At 32.1% G+C, this 22,905-nt stretch overlaps 4 protein-coding genes across 5 annotated transcripts in view; 3 read left to right on the top strand and 1 right to left on the bottom strand.

Moving 5' to 3' along the window:
• The window catches only part of si:ch211-149e23.4, a 94,076-nt gene extending 90,860 nt beyond the window's left edge, over nucleotides 1-3,216 (top strand). For both annotated transcript variants that reach the window (XM_073923480.1, XM_001337576.7), the window contains exon 14: nucleotides 117-3,216. In XM_073923480.1, coding sequence (XP_073779581.1) covers nucleotides 117-260 — 144 coding nt within the window. In that variant the 3' untranslated portion in view covers nucleotides 261-3,216. The remainder of the gene's footprint in view (nucleotides 1-116) is intronic.
• The window catches only part of c2cd3 (C2 domain containing 3 centriole elongation regulator), a 453,012-nt gene that overhangs the window by 354,645 nt on the left and 75,462 nt on the right, over nucleotides 1-22,905 (top strand). The gene's annotated exons all lie outside the window — the stretch shown is intronic.
• On the bottom strand, nucleotides 2,866-12,100 carry rrp8 (ribosomal RNA processing 8). Its single transcript, XM_021472910.3, has 8 exons — nucleotides 12,050-12,100; nucleotides 11,762-11,856; nucleotides 9,444-9,711; nucleotides 8,564-9,365; nucleotides 6,189-6,318; nucleotides 6,005-6,111; nucleotides 5,822-5,918; nucleotides 2,866-3,370 (listed from the first exon to the last, which is right to left on the bottom strand). The coding sequence occupies exons 2-8, from the start codon at nucleotides 11,843-11,845 to the stop codon at nucleotides 3,257-3,259; spliced, it is 1,602 nt and encodes a 533-aa protein (XP_021328585.2). The 5' UTR covers nucleotides 11,846-11,856; nucleotides 12,050-12,100; the 3' UTR covers nucleotides 2,866-3,256.
• On the top strand, nucleotides 14,708-19,047 carry med29 (mediator complex subunit 29). The gene is made up of 4 exons (NM_173271.2): nucleotides 14,708-14,905; nucleotides 14,996-15,066; nucleotides 18,484-18,568; nucleotides 18,663-19,047. The coding sequence occupies exons 1-4, from the start codon at nucleotides 14,747-14,749 to the stop codon at nucleotides 18,885-18,887; spliced, it is 540 nt and encodes a 179-aa protein (NP_775378.1). The 5' UTR covers nucleotides 14,708-14,746; the 3' UTR covers nucleotides 18,888-19,047.

The raw sequence follows: 22,905 nt of genomic DNA on the forward strand, positions 1-22,905 counted from the left end.
AAATATAATAGGACCGTATTTTAAAGTGTTACTCAAAAGTTTGTCCAATAAGATACTTATTACGCTTTTTTATTTCGAGTATTGTGATTCTATTTTTCTTTTTGCCTTTTTCAAAGAAAACCAGGATGGATCGTGAGTCTCTGTCCGCTCTGATGCAGGACCCTCGCTGCTCAGAGAGGGCGCTTCTTCAAGGCCAGGCCGGCCAATATGCTGAGCTCACCCACTATTCCATTGTTTTTGATGCCAAAAGCACCGTGTGATGCACCTGTTTGTTTTTCCAGGGTAACATTTAAGTTTTTAGAGTGTTTTGGAGTTCATGCCATCTTGAAGGCACACGATGTAAAAGAAAATATCATCAATTTTAGTTAAAGTGATCATGTGAATGAAGCATTTATTAGTGATGAAGAGAGGGAATTATTGGCAATGGTGATATTAGTGGTCACATGCTGTCTTTTATACATAGTGTGAAGAGCGCCTGATTGTTTAACAGCAGTTCAACAAACTGAATATTGAGCGAGCTACATTTTAGATACAATATTGTTTTTATTTTGTTTTGTAGACGAAAATAGATTCTGAGCTGAACATTTGTGCATTTGTCTGCTATACTGTCGTTTTACTTCTGAATTAATGTTGTTTTTGAATGAACTATATAAGTCAGTGATTCAGTGCTTCATTTCTAAAAGAATCAGATGCTTTGAATGAATCATTTTAAGGAATGATTTAACAAATGATTCTATAAACGGTTTGTTCAACCCAAAATGAAAATTCTGTTATTAATTACTCACCCTCATGTTGTTCCAATCCCCAAGACTTTCATTTACCTTCAAATCACAAATTAAGACATTTTGGATGACATTTTAGAGCTCTCTAACCTCCATAGACAGCAAGGGTCCGAGACACTCAAAGTGCAGAAAAGCAACCAAAACATCTTCAGCGGTTCAACAGAAATCATATGAAGCTCCACGAAAACTTTTGTGCACAAAAAATGACTACTACTTGATTAATACAGGTAAAATTAAGTACTTAAGTCAAATACTCGCATTGGCAAACGAAGTCATTTTTACAGGTTTTAGGTACACAAAATATACAGGACTTGTATATGGAGGGGAGAGCCAGAGACATCTTGAATTTCATCTAAAATATGTTCATTTGTGTTCTGTAGATGAGCTAAGGGGATTAAATGAAAAAGAAGAACTGCGTCTAAAACCACAGTCTCCAGTATGTAATCACTGAAAGCATATGTTGGGTATAATATGTAAGTGTGTAGTATGAATGTAATCAGGACGTGCTAAAGTCACCATGTAGTTATCCTGGTACTTTTAAATTCAGACGTACCGCTATATATGCAGTGGAGAAAATAAGTATTGAATACATCACCATTTTTCTCAGAAAACATATTTCTAAAAGTGCTATCGACTTGAAATTTTCCCCAGATGTTGGTAACAACTAAAGAAATCTATATATGCAAAAAAAAAGGTAATTAGTTTACAAATTATGTGTAATAAAATGAAATGACGCAGGGAAAAGTATTGAACACATGAAGAAAGAGAGCTGTAGAAAGGCAGTGAAAGCTCAGACTGCTGCTGAAATCTCTCAGTAGTTCTTCAGCAACCCTTTGCCCTTTGTTATTGTAAATGAATATTAGCTGCTTCAGTCCAACATCTATATTACCAGGATGATAAAGAAGAAACATTTCAGCAAGAGAATGATCCAAAACAGCCAAGGAAACTCTCAAATAAAGAAACTCAATCTGTAGAATGGCCCAGCCAATCACCTGACTTGAATCCAATATAAATGCTAAATAAAGATCAGATTTGACGAGATCCACAAAACCATCAAGATTAAGTGTATTCATGAGCAATTCATTTGACTTCATTCTCCATATGAGGCATCTTTAAGCTGAAATCATAAAAAAAGTTATTACATACATTTTAGTAGTTCAGTATTTTCTCCTTGTGTCATTTCATTGTTTTTTGTTTTTTATTGTTTTTGTTTGTATTGTTTGGGGTTTTACTAAAATCTGGTTCAATTCCATGTCAACAGCTCCTTTAGAAATATTGTTCTCAGGAAAAAACATGATGCTTATTTTCCCTGCTATGGTAGTTTTACTGTGAAGCTTATACATGACAGATTTAGTCCATCTCGAGTTTAAAAACACACTCATCAATATATTATTTCATTTTGGAAAAACAAACAAAACAAATGACTGTACTTTTCAATATTGAGCACTTTTTGTAAAATGTTTACATTGGTTTTATTTTGTTTGTTTTTGTCTGATACAATTTCTTCTAAATTTCAAAAATAACTAATGTTTTGATTTGAGTGGTGATTGAAAATCAGTGTTATTCCTCGAAATACCGATTTATTAACTGTTCGGAAATTAAAATCGGTATCTTGTGGTTTAAAACAAATATAAACAAACAACCATGACACATTTTGATTATTTTACACAAAAAAAACGCAAATTACACCATTTTTATTTTCAAATTTGGAAAAAATGTCTTCAGTACTTTCTGATATCCTTTTGTTCTGATTCCTCAATCATGAATACTGATGGTGGGGCAATATCTGTGAATTAAGTCGCTTTCAGCATTAAGATTTACTGTGATTATTACCATGTAGCATTGTTTGATAAATACTTTGCGCACACCTTATACGGGTTTATTATCTTTTTAGTATAAAGTTGTACTTTAATAATCTAGCTGGTGTCTTCTGTCTTGTTTTTCACCATTTCAGTTAGACTTGTATCGCCTCATTACCTGACTGAATGTGAATTGTAATGGCGCTCTCTGCTGATCACAATGTGCCACTGCATAAAGAAAAAAATGTATTGGCCTTTCTAAATCAACAACTGTGATTTCTGTCCAGCCTTCTACTCATATTTTTATTACCTTTGCAGTCTATCAGAATGACGGCTGTCCTGTATTTTTTTAAATGATGTTTTGTTGTAGAACATTTAGTTTCCTCAATGGGAATTTAATGTCACTGTGTTAAACATTTAAAAACAATAAAATACTTGCACATGTAATCATACATAGTACGTCTGTTTGTTTATCAGGCAGGCTATAAAACAACTTCTAACTGTTTTCACAAATGACAAAAGTTCCTCAATTATCACATTTAATTCTTTTTTTTTATAAAAAATCAGCCTCAGGTTTGTACATTGACTTAAAGCAGCAGCTTTAAGAAAATCTGCATTATTGCTTTCATACACAGTCCATAAACCATAAAGACAACATCATCGGTTTTAACACATTCATCGTTTTTTATACAGGCAAGGTTTCAGCTGAAGTCCAAATTTCTTTGCGTTCTCCGGTGCTTTTCTGGTCTTTATGAATTCGAAGGAGAAGAAGTGGCTGTTTTCAGTGTCCTAAATGAAAAATGAGCTCAAATAAATAGCTTGTAAACAGCACTTGTCCATTACTAAATTATTATCTGTTGCTATCTCCATTAGTGTACTGAAAAGCGAAGAAGTGTTGCTGTTGTTGTTAATATATTCCATTATTGATCCCCATAGTTGCAGAACAGCACACTTGTAGTCTGCAACACTGCACAATTTGGCCTGACTTTCCTTCCCTTAATACAGCATTAGACCTGCAACTAACAATCATTTATGATAATTGAGGAGGAGATTATGCTAACGATCGAATAGACAGCGGGATTTGCATGTTTGGCAGTTTTTAACAGGATGTTTCGCACAATCATCTAAAATAAACACTAGGCCTATATTGAAATTAACTGCTTTCAAAATGACTTTTTGCAGCTCTACTTCAATATTATTTCAGTATCGTTATGTATTACAGTATTTATTATGATTTTAATATGTGTACTATGGTGATAATATCTCGTATTCCTACTAGATTTGTTATTTGAATAATATATATCATTCCAACATTGATATATCACAATGTGGAAATCTACAATAGTCACATCGCTGGCTCTCAAGCGATTTCAAGTGAATTTAAACCATTTTGAATCAAGAAATGATAAATTTTGCCACTTTAATAAAAATCAATTGTGTTTATTTATACAATGAAAACTATGCTGTGTGATTTTACTTTAGATTATTGATTTTCTGTAATTTAATACTGTTGGACTCCGTTATAAAGTGCTGTTGATTTTATTTAGTAAATATTTCTAAAATAATGGTAACACTTTATTTTTATGGTCCATTTGAGTATAAACAGACTATCTGCGTAATATCTGTTGATCTGCTCCTTCAACAGACTTTTAAATGACTATAAGACACTGCAAATACATGTCAATTTACACTAACCCTAAACCCAACCCTAACAGTCTACTTATAATCTAATGACAATTAGTTGGTATGTAGATGCAATGTAACTTAAATTCAACAAACAGACCATCAAAATAAAGTGACCAAAATAATTTTGTACATTTTTATGTACATGCACTCCCCCTACAAAACCATCGCAATCATCATAAAATCATGAATTCTTTCCAAATGGACTTATCTTAAGAAATTATATTCATATGGCAATATATAGCGCAGAAAAAATAAATGCAATGTCAGTTTTTTCTAATATTGTGCAGCCCTATTCATTTGCATATTTTGGTGAAGATATCTTGAATTCTAAGATTGTATTATCAAATCATATCAAGAGTCAAAAACACTTTTATAAATATTACAGTATTTGTTAATATTTTATATGCATATTATGGTGATAATATCTCCTAATCCTTAAGACTTAATCATCAAAACATAACAAGAGTCAAATAAACACTAAGCTTTATTACATTACAGTATTTATTCTTATTTTTCATATGCATATTTTGGTGATGATAAAGTGCATCCAGAAAGTATTCATAGCACTTCACTTTTTTCACATTTTTTGTTACAGTCTTTTTCCAAAATTAATTTATTTATTTCCCAAAATTCTACACACAATACCCCATAATGACAATGTAAAAAAAGATTTTTTGAAATTGAAAAACCACCAGGAGTCTTCCTAGAGCTGGCCGGCAATCTAAGCTGAGTGATCGGGAGAGAAGGGACTTATTCAGGGAGGTGATCAATAACCCGATGGTCACTCTGTCTGAGCTCCAGCGTTCTTCTGTAGAGAGAGGAGAACCTTGCAGAAAGACAATCATCTGTGCAGCAATCCACCAATCAGTCCTGTATGGTAGAGTGGCCAGACAAAAGACACTCCCTGTCTGGAATTTGCCAAAAGGCATCTGAAGGACTCTCAGACTATAAGAAACAAAGTTCTCTGCTCTGATGAAACTAAAATTTAACTCTGGAGTAAATGCCAGGCGTTACGTAGGCAAAAACCAGGTACCGCTCAACACCAGGCTAATACAATCCAACCCGTGGGGATGTTTTTCAGCAGCAGGAACTTGAAGACTAGTCAGGATAGAGCGAAAGATGAATGCAGCAATGTACAGACACATGCAACAATTTAAAAAATATCTGTTCACATTGTCATTATAGGGTATTGTGTGTAGAATTTTCAGAATTTTAAATGTAATCCATTTTGGAATAAGGCTGTAACATAAAAAAAATGTGGAAAAAGTGAAGCGCTATGAATACTTTTCGGATGCACTGTATTTATACTTTTTTGATTATAAAGAGGTTTCATACTCACCAAGGCTAAAACTTATTTAACCAAAAATAGATTTCTGTAAATTACACATTAATATTGTGGCGAACAAAATCTTTAAAAAAAAAATTGATTTATCTGAAATATATCTGATTTTAAATAAAGTGTTTCTAAACATGTCCGTGTAAATATTTTTAATGTCTTTAGCGTCACTTTTTAGCAATTGAAGGTGAATTTAAGATTCAAATAAAGTATATTACCTTGTTGACGATCTTGAAGCCCATATTTGACAATGCACGAACAAATGAATGCACATTTTCAAATCTACTGGCCACTTCAGCTATTTTAAGAACCCCGCTGTATAAGACGAAAGAAAGAAAAGGGTTTTGTTATGGTTCACCACAGACTTATAATGGTTTCGGATTATAAAATGAGCCGGTTACCCCATCACCAGGACTCTGTTTGCTTCTGCCAAAAAGTCTCCCAGATTCGTCCCCATCAGAGAAAGACAGAAAACAGCAATATTCACAGTAGAATCACCAAGAGGAACCTGGGAAAATGAGCAGAGCTGCTTTTATGTCTTTTGGCTGCATTGAAAATCAAAGCTTTATTACTATGATAGCTTACTTTGGCCATGTCACAAGCAGTGGCAAGTTCACAAACCGGAGCCAGATCAAAAGAATGTACTTTGTTTTTGACACTCCGGGCAATTTTACAGTCTCCACAACCGAAGTCTGCCACAACTAAAGAAGCTGGTCTGAAAGACAGGAAAAGGAAATGTGCTGAAAATGTGAAATCATAAATACAAATGTAAAAAAACATCATACAGTTGAAGTCAGAATTATTAGCCCCCCTGAATTATTAGCCCCTCAGTTTTTTTTCCCCCAGTTTCTGTTTAATAGAAGGAAGATTTTTTTCAACACATTTCTAAACATATTATTTTTAATAACACATCTTTAATAACTGATTTATTTATCTTTGTCATGATGACAGTAAATAATATTTGACTAGATATTTTTCAAGACACTTCTATACAGCTTAAAGTGACATTTAAGGACTTTACTAGGTTAATTAGATTAACTAGGCAGGTTAGGGTAATTAGGCAAGTTATTCTATAACGATGGTTTGTTCTGTAGACTATCAAAAAATAATAATTGCTTAAAGGGGCTAAAAAGTTTTCACCTTAAAATGGCTTTAAAAAAAATTGAAAACTTTTATTCTAGCCTTATTATTGCCTTTATTCTAGCTGAAATAAACCAAATAAGAAAAAAATGTATATATATATTATCAGACATAGTGAAAATTTCCTTGCTCTATTTAACATCATTTGGGAAATATTGAATATTTTTGTTTATATACTTTGTTTTGCTGCGATATATATTGCGATATGAAAAACAATTTTGACAGATGACTTGAATAGCTCCATTTGTGAAAAAGCATTTATTTAGATTGGTTGGGTTGATTTTGTAAGGGTGTGAATCATGTAATAAGATAAAATTGCAAGAATAATTACAATAGAGCAAAAAAAACTAAGTTCTTTATGGTTTTTGAGAGTCAAACAGTATTCAAATTTAGAAACTTAGTAATGTAAAATAACACTGTATAGTTTATTTTGTCAATAAATCAGCACATTTTTCTTCAATAAATTTACAAATGTTTCTGTTATTGTGCCTGAATGCTTTACACTTTCTTGAAGTGCCTTTAAAACACATGCAAATAATAAAGTTTTTCTCTGTTATGGTTATACGCTGAAATTAAACACAAATCTCATGTACACTTAATTGTTGATCGACTATAATCCCAACTTAACATTGCATATCCTGCTATGTGACTATTGCAGACACACACATTGCGATATCGATGCTGAAACAATATATTGTGCAGCCCTAATATGACCACAGTGATTTGAAACAATTAACAATTTACAATTAATTGCTTCATTTTCTAAATATTAAGTGCCTATATGATTATTGCATACCAAGTATCATATATGAATAGCAAGACCTAATATTATAATATTCTTGTATCTTTTAATGATTTTTAAATACATATATTTAAAATGATTTTTAATACATGTACAATTACATTAACATTATTAGTAGTAGTACTTTTGTTTTATTTAAATTACATAAAAATAAGCCAATTTATAAATTAATTTGTTACAATTATGATAATAAAAATATAATATATAAAAAATTAAACTTTAATATTGAACAACTGTATATTAATACTACACTTATAAAACTAACAATATTTTAACCTAATACTTTTTATTTCTTATATGTAAAATGTATATGCACATAATAACACAACATATTACAAGTCATTATTACTTATTGTATGTTTGTAAATATGGCATAAAATATAATTAATGTTGTTATTATCACTACTATTATTACTTTAAAAATTATTATTATGCTACTAGGATTGTTTTATTTTCTAAATAGGAACTATATGCTTATTACATACCAAATAATATATATGAATAGTAAAATCTAATATTTTAATATACTTGCAAATTTTTTATGATTTTTAAATACATATATATTTTTTTTTAACATATGTACAATTAAATAAAAATTATTATTAGTACATTTGTTTTATTTAAATTACATAAACAAAGCTATTTAATAGCTTGTTTTTATATAAACCAAGTTATCTTTGTTCTATTTAGTCAAATATTATTTACTGTCATCATGACAAAGATAAAATAAATCAGTTATTAGAGATGAGTTATTAAAAATGTTGTATTTAGAAATGTGTTGAAAAAAATCTCTCCGTAAATAAACGGGGGGCTACTAATTCTGAGGCGCTAATAATTCTGACTTCAACTGTATATACACACATCAAACACAACAAATTACAAATAATAAAAATTTGACTGAAAATAAAACTAATAGAAATTGTATTATTACTATTATATAATTAAATTCTTATACATGCTATTAGTTATTTTTCAGTCAAAATATATTATTTGCTCTGCCTACATTTATAAACCTCACTTTTGACAAATATAGGAGATGATGGAATCCACAGGGTTTGTGGGCCAGTGTTGAACCTGTGTTGTGTACCCCTTATGATAAATGGTGATGGCGTCTGGATCCTGCTGAAACATGCGTTTGGCCGCAGCGCTGGTGGAAGTGTAAAGCTGCTCATTGATGAAGCGAAAGCGAGCAGCTTCTAACTGTTTCTCCATCTTTAACCTTAAAGCAGTGGAGGGATCAAGAGGAGCCGTTTGATCTTCAACACCCTTCAAATCCACTGCTGCATCTTTTGGGGTCTCAGTGACTTTATCACTATCAGTACGACTTGACTTTGACTTCAAAATACGACGCAGTTTCTCTGCCTGTAACTTTTTTGTCTTTTTTGCATGTTTGTCGGTTTCTCCTATTTCTTGTGAAGTGTTGTAGCTGTTGTTTAGGGAGTCGTCAACTTTTATAGTTTCTGTGAAGATTGTTTTATCAGTTTTAGAGTCTGTGCAAGTCCCAGCATTGTCCCCGATGGAGGAGGCATTCTTTTCAATTATCTTATTAATTTTTTTGGACGTTTTTTTGGATGTCCTGTCAGGTTTCAGGGGGTTCTTGAATTCTTTGATTTGCTGTGTTTGAACTAAAGTTTCCTTCTTTGGACTGGTATCATCACTTGTTTGTTTCTGAAGATATTTGTTTTTACTCTTTCTTTTGTTCTTCATCTTGTTCTTCCACTGCTGTCTGCTCAGCTTTTTCTCTGTCTGACTTTCGTTTTTCTCCAACTGAGCTCTGACTGCGTTGTCATCTTTTTTGGGCTCTTCTGACACCACTGATCCTGCAAAAACAGATTTGTGTGGAAAAAGTCAGAAATGTTCTTGATGGCAGACAAAAAGTAAACATCATATGCACTCACTTTTTGTTTTCTTCACTGGTTTTGTCGTTGTCTTTTTCTTCTTTACTGGTGCTTCAGAATCCTCTTCCCCCATCTGCTTCTCTTCATTATCAGCGTTAGATTTTCTTTTACGCTTTTTGCACCTTTTCTTTTTTGGTTTCTTGACTGCAGCGGACGCATCTTTCTCCTCGTCGCTATCCTCCTCGACAGCTTTCCCAACTTCCCAGTCTGGAACTGAACCCAGTGTTTGCAAGGTTCTCAAAAGGCTTTGTTTACCCACAGCTTTTTTCTGTTCGGATATTAAAACATAATTTTTTAGACTTAAAATGTACAGGGATATATCAAAAATTAAAGGATGTGAATTATAGGCATGGGACAATAACAGTTTTCAAGAAAAATGGTTTGGAAAAGTCAAGGTTTTAAAACCGCCAAAATTTTTTGCAATACCGTTCCTAAGGTATGTGTAATATTTTTATTTACTTTTTTTGTTTGTTTGTTTGTTTGTTTTTTAGGACAACAGTATCTTCACTGAAAAAGATATCAAAAGATGCTGTTTAAATTGTAAAGAAATCTGTGTTTTTGAAACAAGTGAAGACAGCAGAAGTCAATGATTCATTTGAATCATATAGTCTGACATGTTTACTGCCCCAAAATATTATAAATCTTTCAAAAAAATTAAATATATTGTTTTGAAAGGTGAAAAAAAAAGTTTTTGTTTTTTTTACCCAGACATTATAAAATAATTTATTTTAGAACAGTGAGCACAATACTGTGATACTGTGAATCTGTGATATTTTTATCCAAGGTTATCATACCGTCAGAATCTTATACCGGCCTATGCCTAGTGAATTATGTGATAATAATGTTGTAAAAACTGTTTGCTTTCTTGCGCGGATGATCAATTAATTTCAGGAGGCACAGATATTAATTTTAATTTTGTTTTGCTTAATTGTTATTATTTTCCAAGCAGGCACCTTGATGCCAAAAATGACACAAAAAAGGATAAAAAAGTTCATTAAAATTGTCAGTTGACAACCTTAATGCCAAAACGACATCATATTGACAGCTAACACTGGTATTAAAAAACAATAACAGGACTGCCCTGTAATTGTTTTTCGATGCAAGGTTACATGTACATTTGTCAAGGTAGATTACCTGCACTGTAGTAGTGCAAAATCCAGTGTCATTATGAAATTTGAACTTTTATTATATTATAATATTGTGTCATTATTTTGATGGTCAAAGCGCATCAATGTGTGGATGTCGAATGGAGGTCAAAGTTTTGATGCCAAATTGAATTTGCATTTATCGGTCTTTGTCAGGTGACATCACCCTAGTGAACACCAAGTTGTATTATGGGTCTAGCCGCCATTTGTGGGGTATCCAGGTCATATAACAATAGCTGTTATATGGATTTAGATTCTTTCGCAAAGTAAATACAGTGGTACATTCTTGCTCTGTGAAGGTTTGAATAGTAAACACACCATAAAAAAGGGAAATAAATTTATCAAAATGACAGATATTTTAAACTTCTGACTTGGAACAAAGGATATAGACAGTAACAGGTAACAGATGCATGTGATGTCCAGGGTTACAGAAATGAGATGCAAAAATATACTTTTGCCACCATATCTCCGTTTAAGTGCGTTTGCTCTCGACATTTTCATAAAGGTAAGTATGTAACAATATTTAAGCAACTTTACAATTGTCATTGCTTTAAATTAAAATAATAATTTAAAGCCTATGTGACACTTTAGTTTTGGGGTAGAACTGCATTTTAAATCTGACTGAGCCAACTTGGTGAATATAGATTTATGAATGCAAAGTGATTTATAGTTAAAATATTGCAAAAAAATAAAAATAAAAAAATCACATTAGTTATTACAAATGTAACTTTTTCTCACCTCTTGTCAAAAAGTTACTTTTCAACTGTCCTTTTTCTGAAAACAAATAAAGGTTTTTGTTGAAAACATTCCAGGACTTTTCTATCAGGGAGTTAATTAATACTTTACCTTTTTAAAAAATAAATTAATTCAGGGTTTTCAAGCTTAAATGTGTCATATTGTCATAATTAGTGTAGCATTATAGTACATTTATTTTTACTTATTCTTTCTATGTGAATTTTTTTTTGGATATACATTTCTAATTGTGTCATTGCTGGCAAACCTGCATGAGATTTATTTATTTTTTTTTTTTTTTTATAAGTAAGCACCCTGGTTTGTAAAAAAAAAAAAATGTTCTAGTGAGGAAACAGCAAGGAGGCAGATAATGTTAATTTTTTAGGAGATCCATCCCATTCAATTAGATGAAAATGACCAAAAAGAAAAACCACACAATACCTTGCCAGATGCAGGAGACAATTTAGCAGACAGAGGGGATCCATTTAGTGATGGAGAATCAGTCCAGTCCTCTTCAGCAAACATGTTTGTAAACGCTGTTAATGTGAGATAAACACTTACTATACTTAATTAACAGTTGACATATATAACTTAAGTGTCTGCATTGTCAGATTATAAACTATAACGTGCTGTTGGCTGAAATGGATTTTCACACTCCTCAAAAAGTATATAGTAAGTTAGGCCTAGAAAACAAATAATTTTACATTTATTTATGCAGTAACTACTTACATTTCTCCGCTCTCTCACACGTGCAAATCCCCGTCACGTTGTTTTGTGTACATCCGGGTTAGCGAGACAACTTCCTCTCTAAACGAGTCGGGATGGTGCGGTGTATAATTCAAATGCGCTCTTTTCTCGTTATCTATTCAGTTTATTGATTGACACAAAAATCGAGTTCGGTAGATGTGAACGTAATGTTTGAGTAATGAATTGAAGTGACTTTGTTTTCAACTAAACTTTGTTTTCTATCGTGTTCTGCGATAATTGAAAGCTCGATTCATGTATGGGAGTCGGTTCTTTTGAACAGTTCGGTTAAATAAACCATCTGCACTGATTGTTTTGATCAACTGTTAAAGTTTACATTTCTCTGGCTATTATGACTTGTGCTTTTTCACGTCGTTTTTAATAGAGTGTATTAGATCTTTAAAAAGTCTGGTAAAAATAGGCTACATCTGGAGGTGCTTAGTCAAGTTCAAAACAAAATTAACATTTGACTGAGTCAAAAAATATATAAATGGTTGAAACTTTGTGGGTTGGGAATTGGCGAAATTCATTCCTTTTTCGTTTAGTCTTTATTCCAGGGTTCGCCATAGCGGAATGAACCGCCAACCACTCCAGCATGTTTTACACAGCAGATACCCTTCCAGCTGCAACCCAGAAACATCCATTCACACTTTAAAAAAATGTAATTAATACAATTCACCTGTCTTTGGAATGTCATGGAAAAGCATAGTACCAATAACAGTGGGATACATTGTCATCCAATGATGGGTTTTCTCATTAACAAAACTGAAATTTAAATCAGGGTTGTTCTATTTTAAATAAACCTTGATAAAATAAAAACAGCCAGAGATGTACTTATGTTATGGTAAATGTTCATAAATGTAATGCTGAGCTATATCTACAAAAGCTTTAGGATATTTGGCACAACTTTTCTCTCTATATAATTAATATGGCTACTAGCATATGCTTAAATGTTTTAATGCTAGCATGTGCATGGAAATGTTTCTAAACCTTGTTATATACATACTCAAGTTAGTTTGCCTAGCTCACTCTGTGCTGGTCATATTATCTTAAATAATTTGGTAATACCTTACAACTTCAGAGAAACCTTAAACTAAAGTTTGAGTTTATACGTATGATTATTTGAGTTTATGTATAATACGATTTGTATTGAACACTGCTTATCAAGCATGTAACATTAGTCCAAATAATTATTTAATGCTGTATTATTATTATTATCATTATTCTTATTATTATTATCATTATTAAGGCTATTTATGGGACATTCTACCAGGATATTAATTTTCACTTCTAACGACAGGGCCTGACTTAAGCTTGTTGCCCTCAAATAAGTCATACAAAAACGAGCATAAAAACATACAATTCAATGATAGAATGCATCCTTGATCACTGTCAGCTTCTTCTCCGTCAAATGAAATCACTTCCGAGTCATAGCCTTAAACGGGTATTAATGTTAAAGTTGATTCAAATGTGACAGAACTGATAGAAATGGGGACAATGTACATTTATTTGTGATATTTATTTGTAGACTTATTTATAAATGACCATGATCATGTTTTTAATCAACTGATGTGAATGATAACAAATTAAACTAGCTATTTCTAGCTATTTTCCAAGTTTTTTTCCCTAACTTTTTAACATTACAAAACTATTAAAGGACAAGGACAATGACAGGGTTTGTACATTTGAAAAGTGTTTTTAATAAAGAAAAAAGAAAAAAAGAGAACCAAATGAATGACATATTCCTTTACAGAACAGCTCACAGAAATCAACCATCAGACTATTTTATACGTTTTTGTGATGAACTACTTTTTTATTTACTGTATTTATGTTTTTATTTCAGGGACAGATGATGCAGGTTTCCGGTAGAATGTCTCTTAAATAGCTATTCTTTATTTTCTTATACTGCTGTAGAGATTATACTTAAAATATAATTTGCCCACATATAAAACATTAATTTCACAAATAAATAATATTAATAATTTATTCTCCCTCGAGTGGAATTTTCTTCTTCTGCTGAATACAAAAGAAAATATTTTAACAAATGTTTCAAACGCTAAACCACTGACATCCAGTAGGAAAAACAAATAGGCATACTTGTAACTGGCTTCCAACACACGTCAAAATATCTTCTTTAGTGAGCATTTATTTGAAATAAAATACATTTAGTTAGCAAACAAAATAATACAAAAAATATTGTGAATTTCCACCAGATGGAGCCATTTAATTTCAACCAATTTCCACTCCTGGCGGTTTATAGTGGCTAAATTTATCAGATGAAAACGTTATTCGTTTTATTATTTATGGTCTAAATCTTGACATTATATAATAAGTCCTGTAGATATTACATGTAAGATCAAAACCTACAGAATTAAAATACCATTCGGCTATTTGAGACACCGCACATCACGTGGGTTTAGTTCCTTTTCTCAGCGCTGTTTAGTAAAACCAAGTTTTCGCACTTACTAGGGCGGAATTGTTAAAGATAATGTCCTAAATTAACTGAAATTAATTACTAGGATTACGTAACCGTCATTAATATGAATAAATTATGTAAGACCACACGTTTTAGTGCGCAAACAGATTTGAACGCGGTGAGTCTATTGACACCGTATAATACGTTCATATCCGTTGCAGACTAGCATCTAGCGGAAGTGGACGAGTTTATTATTCATATCAGCAATGGCGTCCCAGCAGATGAGCACTAACAATGCTCAGATGAGCGCTCAGCAAGCGGCAGTTTTACAGCAAACACAAGCTCAACAACTCAGTCAACAGCAAGATTTCGACCCCGTTCACAGATTCAAGATGCTAATTCCACCGCTCAAAGACAGTCTACAGGTTCATTTGGTGCATTCTGTTATAAGCATAATATGACCTGGTCTGTTATAAGTACAGTACTAACGTTTATTTGCAATGTTTGGTTTTCAGAATGTCATGACCATCGCGTCTCTAAATTTTGCACATAATACTGCTATTGACAACGGCTTAAAAACAACCGAGTAAGTGTTTCTTTTCATCTTTCATTGTAGTTAACATTTCCTGATCTTGTGTGAAGTATACAGTATGGTATATGAATATGTGGACCAAAGACGATATGGTTTCTGGATGAAATCATATTTTGTGAAATAAAGGGATAGTTCACCCAAAACCGAAAATTCTGTCACTATCTACTCATGCTTCACTTGGTCCAAACCTGTTTGTCTTTTCTTTTTTTTTGGTCGAACTCAAAAGAAGATATTTTCAAAGAATGCTGGAATTTTTTTAAAAAATATCTTCTTTTATGTTCAACAGAAGAAATAAACTTCAAACTTTAAATCTCGAGATTTTGTTTTCCTTTTCGTCCTTGTTACAGCGTAACTGTTAATTTAACTGAGTGTTTTTAATTATTTAATTACACGTACTTACTATATATGGTTGGGGTTAGTTGCATGTAATTATGCATAATTAGTTGTAATTACTATACATTGAACACTTGTAACAAGGGGTCTTAACTTTTACCTTAACTTTGTTTTAATTTAGTAAATGTGAAATGAATTAAATGTTCCATTTTTCTTTCACATGTAAAAATTAAACATACTTGATCTGATTTGTACTTACTGAAAACAAATGTGAACAAATGACTGATCATAACATTAAAAAAAAATAATGATCATAAACTTATTGACAGGTGGTGTAAAGGATTGTGTAATGGTATAAAGACTCAAAATTGCAGGTTCATATTAACATTATTGTTTTGTGGCTTCACTGTCATTATTAAACATTTAACTTTTTTTTTAATTATGCCTAATTTGTTTGGCAATAAAATACTGCTTTTATAATGACATTTTAGTTGTTGTTATTATATATATATATATATATATATATATATATATATATATATATATATATATATATATATATACAGTTGAAGTCAGAATTATTAGCCCCCCCTGAACTATTAGCCCCGCTGTTAAATTTATTTCCCCAATTTCTGTTTAACGGAGAGATTTTTTTTCAACACATTTCTAAACATATTGGTTATAATAACTCATTTCAAATAGCGATCTAAATCTAATATTGATTTATTTTATCTTTGTCATAATGATAGTAAATAATACTTGACTAGATATTTTTCAAGACACTTCTATACAGCTTAAAGTGACATTTAAAGGTTCACGAAACCCACGAGTGCTTTTTTTGAGATTTGAACAGATTTGTGTGTGTTAAGCATCGGTTAAGACAATAGCCCCTTTCACACATACAGACCTTTCCGGAAAATTACCGGGATTTTCCGGAAAGGTTGTATGTGTGAACAGGCCCTTTTTAAAAATACCGGTAAATTCGTTCTGGCTATTTTCCGGAAAGAGAAGTTGTAACATTGCCGGTAATTTGCCGGAATGCTGCGCTGTGTGAATGCAGAAGGAAGATTGCCGGAAAGAGCGCGTCCACGTCTAGAACGTGCTGATAGAGACACCTGCTTCAGCCAATTAGAACAGAGAATAAAAGCCTTTGAATATTTTTCCAGACACCTTTAGCTGCTAGATGTTAGTCAGATAACGTTTCTATGTTCCTTCTTAATGCTAACTGAGTAAATAATTATCGATAAAATGTTTATGATAATCCATTGTTTGTTTACCTTCAAGCTTTGCGTGTGCCCGTGAGCGCCCATAGCGCCAGCACACACACATATCATGAACATCTGGACATGCGAAAGTGTTCCTCTATATGTTTTCATTGGAGTTGTACTCAATACTGATTCATCCAAAGAGTTTGTAATGTAGTCAAATGTTTACAAACACAAGCGCAGCCGTTTAGAGGTCATTTCTGGTTAATGATGTCAGAATTTACCGGCATTTTGCGATGGATGTGTGAATGCTCTTTTCCGGAAAAAATCTGTAGCGTCCTCGCCTGTGTGAACAGCGCTTTTTTGGATTTACCGGTAAAGTCGATCCGGAAATTTTCTGGATATTTACCGGTATCACTGTGTGAAAGGCGCTATTGTTAGCACCTGTTAGCTGTAATTGTGGGGAAAACTGGATAATTTTGAGCTTTTTTTCAGTTAATTTCTGATTCCGGGTTTAAAATGATTTTTGGGGCAGATCAAAATCGGCGACGTAGCGCAAAACTACAAGTGCAAAGGTGACGTGTTGGTTTCTCATTATTATTCATAACGGAGTTTTCTTTTCCTATAAGAAGTGCTGGCTTATTAATTATTCATGACTGCACATGCTTTCCGGAGGCAAGGCAGACCTGGCAACTGTGAGACATGTTGATGACTGTGTGAGGCTGCGTCCACGGACCCATGGCACACAGTATTTAGCTGTTCATGAAGGGTCGTATGTGTTATAGTTTGTTTCCATGATCCATGGGGTTTGTTGCATGGTTTTCCCCGCGATGCTGTCAGGGCCGATACAGCATTGCTGTTTGTGTGCAGCAAGCATTTTTGTCGGGAGAGCAGTACGAGAATTGGAGAATGGCGGACGTTGTTTTTTGTCAGGAGTTCGTTCACATTTAGACACATCGCCGTGCTGCTGTGTTTGCCTAAATCGTCTAGATTACTAACAGGGCTAATGGTTTAAATAGACAGAGCAAGAGACCTGCAGCACTGAGTCTGCATTCAGACCCGGGGTTTGAGGGAGAAGTCCTCATTTTTAATGTTTATATAAACACATTTATCTTTATAATGATATAAATTGTGGTTGTGTGTATATGAAATTACGAATAACAAATGTAGCATTGCATTAAATTACTTTGCATTTTACCTTTGTAAACTATAAAGTAATGCGTCTTTTCATGGTTTGGGTCTCATTTTGTGAACCAACTTCTCCCCTGCTGACCACGCCCACTTCCTCCCATTGCTCGCAGAGCTCCACGCCCATTATGAAGCATCTTTTGAAACAATTCTGAGGTAGACCTGAACCGAAAGTGGGGGGTCATGACCCTTTAAAAGCTTAACTAGGTTAATAAGGTTAACTAGGCAGGTTAAGGTAGTTAGCCAAGTTATTGTATGACGATGGTTTGTTCTGTAGACTATCGAAAAAAAAAAAAAAAACTAGCTTAAAGGGGCTAATAATTTTGACCTTACAATGATTTAAAAAAAATAAAAAATTCTTGCCAAAATAAAACAAATAAGGCTTTCTCCAGAAGAAAAAATATTATCAGACATACTGTTAAAATTTCCTTGCTCTGTTAAACAAAATTTGGGAAATATAAAAAAAAAGAACCAAAAATATCAAAAGAGGGCTAATAATTTTGACTTCAGCTGTATAAATGTGTGTGTGTGTGTGTGTGTGTGTGTACGCACACACAGTTGAATTATTATTATTTTTTGTATAAATAATATATATGAAAATCTCTTTTATTCTTTGACCCATGTATAAAGAAATAGTTTTGCTTGTTTATTTTATCAAATGTATATTTCATCTCTCAAATTGTAGGAAGGGTAATGATGCCGCAGTTCAGCGGTTTGACAAAAGTCTAGAGGAGTTTTATGCTCTCTGTGATCAGCTGGAGCTCTGCCTGGTAAAGATCTGCTGTTGTGTTTCTGTTGTACAATCTTGCAGATTTCAGTTTAAATCAGCACTTTTAAAACAGTTCTTCTTTTTTTCCTTTGCAGCGGCTGGCCCATGAATGCCTCTCACAGAGCATCGACAGCACGAAACACTCTCCAAATCTCGTACCCACAGCCACTAAACCCGACACGGTGCAAACAGAATCTCTGTCTTACTCTCAGTATCTCAGTATGATCAAATCACAGATTTCATGTGCTAAAGACATCCATAACGCTCTCTTAGAGTGTTCAAAAAAGATCGCTGGGAAAGGTCAGGGAGCTTGTAATTAGTTGCTGCCAAATCTATTTCATTTCCTCTTTGTGTTTGTGTATGCATAACTTTGATGATGATCAAAAAAGTTTTTTTTTTTTTTTGTATGTTCACTTGTCTGTTTTATTATCATGACAATTATGCTTGTATAATTAAATTGGAAGTATTTTTGAAATCTAATGTTTGTGATTTTTGTTTGTTGCTTTAAATTTTACTTTACATTTATTTTATTTTTCCCACTTTCAAAGTACACCACAAAAGGTAAATTCAAGTAAGTTTGTGAAACTACTATTGAGCTATAAATTTATATGTATAGGAATGGGAACGATTTGCAGCCATGAATTAAATTATATAATTATCCATAAATCAAATTAGTAATTAGTAAATAAATTAGAAAATAACTCATTATTGTTCTCATGGCTATTAAAATCATGCTCAGTAGTGAAGCTAAAGTCATGATATAAATGTTATATTATTTAGACTTCATTTTCAGCACACCAGCCTGTTTTTTCATTCATTAGATGTTATGGAAATTCAGCTTTTTAGTGAATTTGATATTTGGTTTAAAGTGGGAACCATGTATTATGTATGATATATATATTTTAAATGTACTTTTTTATTTTATTTTTACTTTGTAGTTGATTTACTGTACTTTTTTTGTAGCAGACGAGTGATTTTAGGTTATTTCTATGAATGGAAGGTATCCTCTTACTATGTACAATATTTAAGAGCAATTGTGCCTTTTACAAATTTATAAAAGAATTGTTCAAATTATCATAGCCTAATTTATATTTTATTTATCGTATGGAAGTTTATTATTTACAGTACTGTTGTTTTCAATCAACGTCTATCCTACTGCATGAAAATCAGATTACTTGTACATTACATTCAATATTTGATATCACATGTTCATGCATTATTTTATATCATAATCCAATATATATATATATATATATATATATATATATATATATATATATATATATATATATATATGAAGTGCATCATCACCTTTCCTCAGAGTTTTCCTAAGTTGGGAAAAAAACAATTATTTTAAATTTGGACTAAATGTCATCATTAGTTTTACAGTTTGCGCAAACAAATAACTATTAATTGAAAACAACAAAATATATACACCATTTATTTTCTACAACATGGTATGCATTAAAACTTTCATTATGAGATTTTTAAATAGACATTGCTTTGAAAACTAGTACTTTCCTGTAGGATATAAACAACAGACCACAATATGTATGTAATATAAATATAAACACTGATAAGAAGTATTAATAATTCACTGCCTTAGTGAGAATATGTAATCCATAGCAAGTTACTGTAATCTGATTACATTAGAATTTTATCTGGAATCTTGTTAATGTTACACAAACCAGAGTACAGCCTAACCAGTATCTACACAGCATGGATATTATTAAATGCAAAATCACCTTTGATGTAAAGATATTACCTTTAAGTTATTTATTTATAATAAATGTATCGGGGACAATCCACTGAATGGTTACCATTTCTGTCCTCAAAATATTAAATGTATAAAAATGCATGAAAATGAACTTTAAAATACATTTGAGTTATAATCAAAGTTCATCACATTTAACAAACTGCAAAATTTTGAATATATAATTAAAATCAGTTTTAAAAACTATGTAGAACACTAAAAATAGCAGTCGTTGCATGTCCCCACTCCTTGCTTCTATAATTTGCTAGAATGTATTGTTTACAATCCTTTCTAAATTCATTTTATTATTATTATTATTTTTTATTGCATTTACATGCAGTTTTATATCCAATCAATGACTTTCTGTTTTTAAAAGGAAAAAAAATCATAATGTTTTGATAAAATACACATTTTAATTCGGTCCCCAGGTTTTCACTCATTACTGTCTGTTACACTAACTCATTTACCCCTCTGATTATTCCAACCCAGTCTCACGGCAGTTCGTGAAATAGTCACGAAATTTAATCAATTGATTCGTGTTCATGGGCACAAATTTCCCTCTTTTTTCGTGTCACCCTGCACGAATTTCCAACCAATGTATTTCAAAAGGAAATCATTTTCGTGTCTCTATAGCACGATTTATTTTGCCATAGTGTACCCGATGCTACGCTTTGTAAAATTTATTTTTATTAAATATTATTATAGCCACAGTACCAGACGCAGTATTTTGATTAATATTATTATTGTTGTTGTTGTTATTGACACAGGGTACCAGACGCAGTATTTTTATTCATTTTTATTTTATTTCATTTGTTCCATAGGATAGCAGACGCTGTATAATAACGCAATATTTTAAACCTGGTTTACGCCTATTATCGCAGTTTTTTTTTTTTTTTTTTTTTTTTTAGAAATATGTGATGTTTGTTTGGTTAATGAAAAGCGTCTGTAAAAGGGTCGAGACCATAGACTGTAAAATATTGTTAGACTACTTTATTGTCAAACCACGTTGCGTACAAATGCATTCAACAGACCTGTATGACAGTGTATTGCTGTACATGACAAATAAAACACGAGACAGGTGTTGAGAAAGACAAGTTTATTTTGAACTTACCTTGGTCAAGTACAAAGAGCGACACCGAGAGAACTGACAGCACCGAGCGAGAACCGCCGAGCTTTATAGGAATGCATATGCAAATAGGCTCGTTTGAGGTGCGCCTCGCCTTGACTGCATTGTAAACGAGAGCAGGCGTGCGCAATAAGAGGAGGGCTCAAAAATTACATCAGAAGTCGGACACCTGCTGAATCTCGCTGTTTAGCCACCTGGAAACGTCACCAGTGGCGGAGATCTCGTTCGCGTTTTTTATCGCAGACGAATGACCTCATGAAAAAATACTATGGTGATTTATAGTAAATATTATAGCATTTTGAACATGTTTTTACAGTATTGGGTTGTGTTTATAGTTGTTGTGATACCAGAGCAACTATAAAACTTAAATAGGCTATTTTATAACATGGTTCAAAAGCACTACAGTATACATTACTATAGTATTTTTAATATGGGAGTAGATGCAATAGAAATATCACAGTTTTTACAAAAAAAAAAAGAAAATGGTTCAGAATTACAGAAGATGAACAGCTCATTAAGTAAAAGGGTGTATTTAAAATGTAATTCTGTATATTCAACAAACGTTAAAAGAATAACAAAATAAACAGCTTATACAGCAAGAAAACTTTCAAGAAACCTAATTTGGCTATATTATAATAGAAGTAGCCATAGCAAGATGCTTTTGAGTGACGGGTCATGACAAATGTTTGTTTGACAAATAAATTCTTAGGGGGTTAATTATATTGACAAGCTTATTAGGTCTATATAAACTGATATTACTCCAGCCAGACTAAAATAAACAGCCCAAGACTTTCTCCAGAATAAAAACTATTAGACTGTAGGAAAAACTGTGAAAATATTCTTGGTCTATTAAACATTACTTTTGACTTCACATAGCCTACATACATATATATATATATATATATATATATATATATATATATATATATATATATATATATATATATATATATATATATATATATACATACATACATATGTGTGTGTGTCTTGTTTACTACACCCTTTTCACTTCTCATATGAAACCACACAAAGATGAGGCATAATGACAAAACAGTATGATTACCTTTGTATGTCTGAATATATGTATATATTGGATTGACTTTAATGGAATAATGCTGCATAAAAATTACAATACAAAATTCACACAAACATACAAAAAGTGAAAATGACAACAAACAGGACTTAAAACTGAAAGAGAAATAAAATACAGCACACACACATCCTAATGATTTATTAGTAACATTTAGTTATATTGGATAGGTCACGTTATGTTTTACAAAGATGTGTTTTGTTTTTGTTTGTGTGTAAATCTAAATAAATAACCATATGTAATGCTCTTTCTGACTTTTTTTTAATTATCAACGAAAATACAAAAAAAAAAAAGGTATTCAACAAATCCAGGTATAAACCTTAGTAAACAAGAAAAAGTGTAATGTGTCAGTCTCATTCAATCAGC

Source organism: Danio rerio, chromosome 15, assembly GCF_049306965.1.
Source record: "Danio rerio strain Tuebingen ecotype United States chromosome 15, GRCz12tu, whole genome shotgun sequence".
Classification (NCBI taxonomy): domain Eukaryota; kingdom Metazoa; phylum Chordata; class Actinopteri; order Cypriniformes; family Danionidae; genus Danio; species Danio rerio.